General features: G+C 37.3%; 1 protein-coding gene across 2 annotated transcripts; it reads right to left on the bottom strand.

Annotated features, from left to right (window-relative positions):
* Nucleotides 1-927: 927 nt before the first annotated feature.
* On the bottom strand, nt 928-6,186 carry otx2b (orthodenticle homeobox 2b). 2 transcript variants are annotated; one of them, XM_057343449.1, is made up of 4 exons: nt 6,022-6,186; nt 3,850-4,072; nt 3,095-3,246; nt 928-2,899 (listed from the first exon to the last, which is right to left on the bottom strand). In XM_057343449.1, the coding sequence occupies exons 2-4, from the start codon at nt 3,944-3,946 to the stop codon at nt 2,279-2,281; spliced, it is 870 nt and encodes a 289-aa protein (XP_057199432.1). In that variant the 5' UTR covers nt 3,947-4,072; nt 6,022-6,186; the 3' UTR covers nt 928-2,278. The 2 variants fall into 2 exon arrangements, with proteins under 2 accessions (XP_057199432.1, XP_057199431.1); XM_057343448.1 differs by lacking the exon at nt 6,022-6,186 and adding an exon at nt 5,820-6,011.
* Nucleotides 6,187-7,122: the final 936 nt, after the last annotated feature.

The following is a 7,122-nucleotide window of genomic DNA, read 5'->3' as shown; positions in this document are numbered from 1 at the left end:
TTTACTGAATGAGACAAAGATTATTCCTATCAGTATGTTTAGTTTACTTCACTTTATTATTTTTCAATTACAATGATTGAATAATTTGAATGAAATTTTGATTATTTGGCAAGGACGTTAATCAAATGTTCCCATGTTCGTATGTGGAAGAACATGAAACATGTTAAAGATTGCCACTCTCTGACTCAAAATAGTGTGCACTAGTGCCCTTACAACAGAACGACTCTACTCGATGGTTACCGTCAAGAACTTGTTCTCCACCCCTCCCTTGTGAAAATGTTGTAAAACATTTAGCCACAGAGGACTAGGAGGCTGTTGCTTTGTCCTCGTATAGCTATTTATTTAATAACAGAATTTAATTTGTAGTTTTAGAAATATGAAGTTCCCCTTGTTTTTTAATAGATTTTTATTATGCAGTTTGGTTGTGTGTTAGTTTATATTATGGTGTCTGTTATTCTGAAGTAATGCAATTTTTTATTATGAAAGGGGTCACAAAAAAATCATGCGGTTCAGAAAAGGGGGTCTTTAAAGTAGGCTTTCAGTAACGTTTGAATTGCCCTCTGCCCTAAAGAAACCCCGCCAGTGAAATATTGGGATTAACTGGTCTTTGAGGCGCGGATTAGCGCGACTTTCCCAAGATACACATTCCTGCTGCCGTGTTTCTTAAAACGAAAGGGCCGGAAACCCGGCGGGGAAATAAGAAATAATTAAAATTTGCTCACGCCTTGCAGTTACAGAGATACATTTACTTCAAGTGTTCCATTCTTTAATGGCCAAATTATAAAACGCTTACAAGCCAGTGCTTTTTAACTTTCAGTTTTAATTTAGGTTATCTGCTATAAACCACTTGTTGACACCAATTTTATAAAAATTGATTGGAATGCACTGTTCAGTGTGGACAGTTTATTGTAAACTAGTCAACCAGGAGAACACTATTAAAGTTGGGATTTCTTCCTTCCATTCGTCGCAGGGAAAAGGACACCAACGGTTATTTCAGTTTTAAGAATAAGAAAATAATTCACCTTTGGTACGCTTTTAATTAATTAACATGTGAAATACGTATGTAGATACCCCAGTTTTGACAGTTGTGTGATAAGAAATGAACCGTCGCTCAAAGCTATTAAAATTATGAATTGTTTTTATTTTTTATTTTTGGGATAGGCTTAATTGGGCCTCTCCGTCCTAATCAAATATAGTTTATGCTATGGTGATCTATTAAATACAAACACACACATACAATCCATAGTACATTTTAATAACTCGTCCAGACCTAATCACTTTAAATGTGGTTTCAGATTTGAAATAGTTTATTATTATTTCTCCTGTAGGACCACATTATACCACTCCAGCCAAGTTTAAAATTACAAGGTTGGTATATCAGCTAAATGATCAATGAAGATCAATAGACGGGGACAGCCAGTTCCTTTCCAACACATGCTCTTATATCCCTGTATTCTCAAAATGGGTTGTCTCCTGAAATTAATTAAATGGTAATTATGTGACTATTATTATTTACTGTGGTTCTTTAAAGAAAAAATGTTAAAAATCTAGTAAAATCACAGCCGAGTCTTCGCAAATGCGACGGAGCTCACAAATTGCATACAGTTACAACAGATCACAGTTTCGAAGGCTAGCACAGATAAAAAACACAAATGTACCATTTATATAAGACACACATTGATTGTCTTTTAAAAACCACATATTGATTCCTTATAAACACCTTTTCTTAAATAAAGTAGTGCATCCAGGTCGCCATTGGGGCGTTCAGCACACACACACATACGCACACACACGCATACACACATCATACACACACACATCCTCTCTATCATCCTCCTGATGGAAGTGTCTCTCGTCTTGCCAACATTGAAATAGGTCGGCGTGCTGTAAGAGGCTTAGAGAAAGCCTGCCCATTCCAAGCACTTAACCAAAAGATTGGCTCCTTTTGCCGTGTAGTTTTTTCTCCTCTTTTCTTGTGTGAGGATTTGTTCCGTGGCTTTGAACTAACTTTTACAAACTCTCTTTGATTTTCTCTACCTTAAACAACAGGTTGTGGTCAAATGGCCTATGTTTTTATGCACTCATGACCCTTAAAAATGCACAAATAGATATTTCATGTCAAGACTAACTTCAAGAGCGCTGTCTGGCACAGTGCGACCCATCCACCTCGGACAGTCCACGCGTCACGGAACACTTTGTTTTTGGAAGGATGGCAGGTGTATAACGTGCTAGATTATTTTATGGTCTTTAATAGTGTCGATTGGACGTTTATTTACTTTCACAACACCTGGAATTTCCAGGAGGAAGTCTGATCTTTGTAATCCAAGCAATCAGCATTAAAGTTCAGTTTCCACGAGGACGCTTGGTCCTTATAATCCAAGCAATCCGCGGTGGAGTTGAAGCCGAGCCCGGAGGTTCCGTAACCCTGCGTGGAAAGGGTTGCGGGAGACTGGTTCAGGTGACTTGTAACAGCGTTGCCGCTCATGGGGCTTAATGTGGATCCTGGTCCGGCCAGCTGATGGTGCATGGGCGTCAAGTAAGAGCCGCAGTCCATTCCCCCAAAGTAGGACGTGGAACCAGCATAACCCTGACTGTATCCGGACGCTTGCGTATAGGTCATTGGGTAGGATCGCTGCATGCAGGAGGAGGAGGTAGACAGTGGGTCTGACAGCGGCGAGATGGAAGCCGGGCTCCAAATGGACACCGGCGCAGTGGTGGTGGAGATGGCCGGGACTGAAGTGCTGGAGGGCGGGGTGAACTGGCCACTCGCCCCGCTCTCAGAACTGGCTTCCCGCGCTGGAGAGCTCTTCTTTTTGGCAGGTCGCACCTTGTTCTGGCCTCCGTTTTGTTGTTGTTGCTGCTGCTGGCGACACTTTGCCCTTCGGTTTTTGAACCAAACCTGACGCGCGTTAAAATAGAGTTAAATACATTCTGGTAACTTCAAGTGTGGAACACTATCAATATAAAAACCAATATAAAAACCATGTTTTACCTTGAATAATATATATATATATATATATAAAAGCGCTCTTTTCGGTTCATAGACGTATAAGATGTTTTCATTGTTAAAATGGCAAGTGTTAAGAAACGCTACCTGTACTCGGGACTCTGGTAGGTTGATTTTCAAGGCCACCTCCTCTCGCATGAAAATATCCGGGTAGCGCGTTTTGGCGAATAAAGCCTCCAGCACATCTAGTTGAGCTCGAGTAAATGTTGTCCTCTCCCGCCTTTGCTTTCGAGGAGTCGCTGTTTTAAACAATGTAAACAAATTCATTAAACAAAATGAGTAATCTAGCATAGATTAAACTATACTATAAAAAAGTTACGAAAAATTATTAGAGCAGACTGAACACACTTAAAATATCAATAGCCTATTTTTATTTTAAAATTTTCATGCCAGTTTTTGACGCTAATTTTCTTATGATATGGTGTTATTACGGCCTGTCTTACACAACAAATAATCAAACAAATAAATAAACAAACAATACCAATGAGTCAAAATAAATAGAGAATAAAAAAGTATTAAAAATAATACAAAATTGATAGTTGTTAATTCATGTTCATGTATTTTCAGTTTTTTTCCGAAGTCGGATTTCAAAAGGGTTGTGAACCCGACAGAATGATATAAATGTGATAATAGCTTAATAACCGTCAATTTTTTACCTTGGAATTTATGACGCATTTTGTAATGCAATTATGAAACTCGCAAACATTTACTACAAGTAAAATTGCCAGGTCCACTATTTATATTTACAAAACGGTGGTACATGGGGAAACTAAATAGTCTTGAATACATAAAATACTTTTTGTACAACAATTCTTAATAATTAAGAATAAATTGCGCCCCACCTGGGTATCCAACGGACGGATGCAGAAGGTCCATGCCGGAGGTAGTTAGACTTAACCCGTTGACCGTGTAAGGTGGTTGCTTAAGATACGACATCATGCTAAAGATGGTGGTGGGGGTAAAGTTGGAGAAAATCTGGAAAGCTGAACACCGGCCTGTTTTCCTTAGTTTATTTCTGCTTCTGATTTGTTTTCGTCCTCAGCGATGGCGGTGAATCCAAAAGCCCTGTTTCCAAAATAATGAATAAATAAAACAGTAAAATAAGAGGGGCGTTCAGAGAAACGACGCAGGTTGTTCATTCAGCTTCTGACATTTGATAGACACTGCGTCCTTCTAACTGCGTCGACTTATAAGCGAATAACCCACGTCCACACCGCACTGCTCTTAAAAGCCGCTCCAGACCTCCAGCTGTCCTCCTGAGATGAACGAAGCTCATCTTGACATACTCCCCCTGTCCCTCCCCTCCCTCCCCTCTCCTTACCAACCCCAAAAAGTAACATCTATTAATTGCAACAAGTCCTCACAAAGACAAACTATACGTCGTTCAAATGTGCACACAGGCCAAAACACAATTTGCATAGGAACTCGCTAATTGTCTCGGGCATTGATTTGGGGGCTATTGGTGCAAACAAAGGCCAGTGTTAGCCTGATAAGTAATGCTGATAACAAAAGCTCGATTGGCGAAAGTAACAATGACAAAAGTAGCCTTCTTTTCTCAATCATATCAGTCCAAATAACACAACACATTCATAATAATTACGTGTTTTAGTGTTTCTATTTAATGTCTATTAATAGCCATTAAATAGACAACTAATAATGGTAAAGTCAAACAAATAGCTCAAATCTAACAGTTTCTTTTTCCATTAAACCATTGTTTGTTTGCATTTAGATTTATTTTAGATTTAACGTTTTTATTTTAGGTTTAGCAATTATTGCATCTGTCTGAATCAAATCGATAGAACCATTTAAATCTATCAAAGATTTCAGGTTTATACGAAATAAGTTGTCTTATAACATTGGCGGTTTTTTTTTATTCCCTTAAAACTTAATTTAACATGCGTAATTTATAATTACACGCCGCTGACGAATCACAACTGTACGAATAATATATATTTTTTCAGCAATACAAACTTTAGCCCACTTATGCAAAATATATTTTTAATATAGGCCCTTGCAACGGTTTCATCCCTCTATCTGTCACTTTTAACAGTCATCGTCTAGCAGTTGCACAGCCGCTCAATAGTAATTACCTCATCCAAGAATTAATTATGATAAATGTTGTTGTTGATAAATTAACGAGATAATCCGTGTGGCACGCGCACCCTAATTACTGGACGCTACCTCTTCAGCGGAACGTTTGGCCTCATTGATTCTGTGCATGACTACAAAAAAACATGGATACGCACACACACATAACACACGTGTATTTTACTAAACTTTGCTTCTAACATGTTGGAATTAATATTAATAGTATTATTATTTTTGTCAGAAAATATGTGCCAAATCATTAGCTTTACCTGAATATGAGAGGAGAATTATTAATTCAACATGCAGTAAGTAAGTATTTATCAGAAATAATAAGAACATGCCGATGAGATGTTGGGCTACTTTATGTTAATTTTCGACCAAACAGGAGTTGAAATGAAATGAAAAAAGTAAATTGCACTTTATAAAATTGACTCTATTCATCAGTGGACTACCACACAACGTAACATGCATTAGACATTCATTTTACAACAATAGCCTATAATCATTAATACATTTTAGTATTAAGATTAACTTTTTTGATAAAGGGTCTACCTTTGTGTAAATATTAAAAAGCAATAAAAAGATATTTTGCGTAGTAAAATTATTAATAGGCTAGAGAAAAATAATGGACACCGTAATAATAATTATTATTAGTATAATTTGCCAATTCAATGAAAAATGCACAAAAAATGTTAATAAAATTATACACATGGCAGCTACTTACAAAATAACTGGATTCAGTTCGAAGTCCGCTAAAGTTTAACGTCCGATAGCAAATATACGTCTAAATCGTTGCAGAAATATTCAAGATATCAAGATGAAATCCTTTTCATCATTATGAAACCGAAGCAAATTAGTTATGAAGAAGTCTCTACAGCTAAGCACGGAGAATGGGTGAAATGGTTTAGAGAGATTAAAGCACGTACGGTTATGATTCGCTGCTCCTCTGGGCTGAAGTTGCTGGAGTCTGATTTGTACAGCACGCTGGCCAATGAAGAGCTCAGGACTGGAGTCTGTTTCTCTCGCCTGGCCCTTTGCAAGGAAACAAATGTAGCAGCTACTTTTTGATGCAAACTCTCCAGCCAATGAGAGTGAGGCTCTAGCGGAGCACATTCTCATCTCTAGGAGATTTTTAATTGTTCTTTTAAACGCGTTTTATTTATTTTTAGTTGTTGGTTTAAAATTATGTTTTTAAAATGACCACGTTTCAGATGGTGGCTCTTGCTGTACCACTCCAAAAAGTTGCTAAGGTTTAAACAGTAAAATTATAAAAGCATATTATTAACAATCTTGAAAAGAAACTGCTCAACCCTTTATTATTCTTGAGACTGTGCTAAAACTTCGAGGATAAAGGGAGAAAGCAAATGCTGAACACGAGGGCTTGATTACACGCAGTCCTCTGTGTTTTCTTTTGCGTATAGCTGGAGGGATTTACGGGGACTTAATTCCTTAAAAATGTCCTCTCGTCCACATGACGCTCAAACTGATATACTCAAATTTATCAAGCGATGAGTGCATCGCATTGCCATGGGGCTATATTAAGGCCTTTTATAAGACATGTAGAATACACTTGAACCCAGTGTGGAGTCGTGCGACGAGGAGGTGAGTTGGGTAGCCTACCTTAAAAATGTTTGAAAGCACGTTGCCAATATCCACTTTAAGAAATCTCGATCGGGATTCTTCTGTGTGGGAGGAAAGCCGTCTGTATCAAAGCAGTTAATATATTTTACGATATACTGAGAAACAGATAACCCGACAAGCGCCCGGATGACTCGAGATGCGTGGAACACGGTGAGCAACATTTAACCGAATATCATTCTTATTTAATGCAAGTTTTGATGTAATTTACCGTAGAACATATGTTCATAAATTATTTAAAAATAGTTTTTATTGTATTATTATTTAATAATAATAATAATAATAATAATAATCATTATTATCATATATGATTATTATATATTATATAATCATATATGATTATTATCATGAAATTATTATTATTATGGTCGTTGTTAATGTTCATTTCG

Source organism: Triplophysa rosa, linkage group LG10 (genome assembly GCF_024868665.1).
Source record: "Triplophysa rosa linkage group LG10, Trosa_1v2, whole genome shotgun sequence".
NCBI classification, from domain to species: domain Eukaryota; kingdom Metazoa; phylum Chordata; class Actinopteri; order Cypriniformes; family Nemacheilidae; genus Triplophysa; species Triplophysa rosa.
Note: the sequence above shows the minus strand (reverse complement) of the source record. Positions and strands in the feature narration are given on the sequence as shown.

Bases quoted from the DNA above. Each gene is read 5' to 3' on its own strand.
- otx2b (XM_057343449.1), bottom strand. From the start codon at position 3,946: ATGATGTCGTATCTTAAGCAACCACCTTACACGGTCAACGGGTTAAGT. The intron at 3,247-3,849 runs GTGGGGCGCAAT...TGTTTAAAACAG, and splicing joins TCCGTCCGTTGGATACCCAG to CGACTCCTCGAAAGCAAAGG. The intron at 2,900-3,094 runs GTAGCGTTTCTT...AACGCGCGTCAG, and splicing joins TACCAGAGTCCCGAGTACAG to GTTTGGTTCAAAAACCGAAG.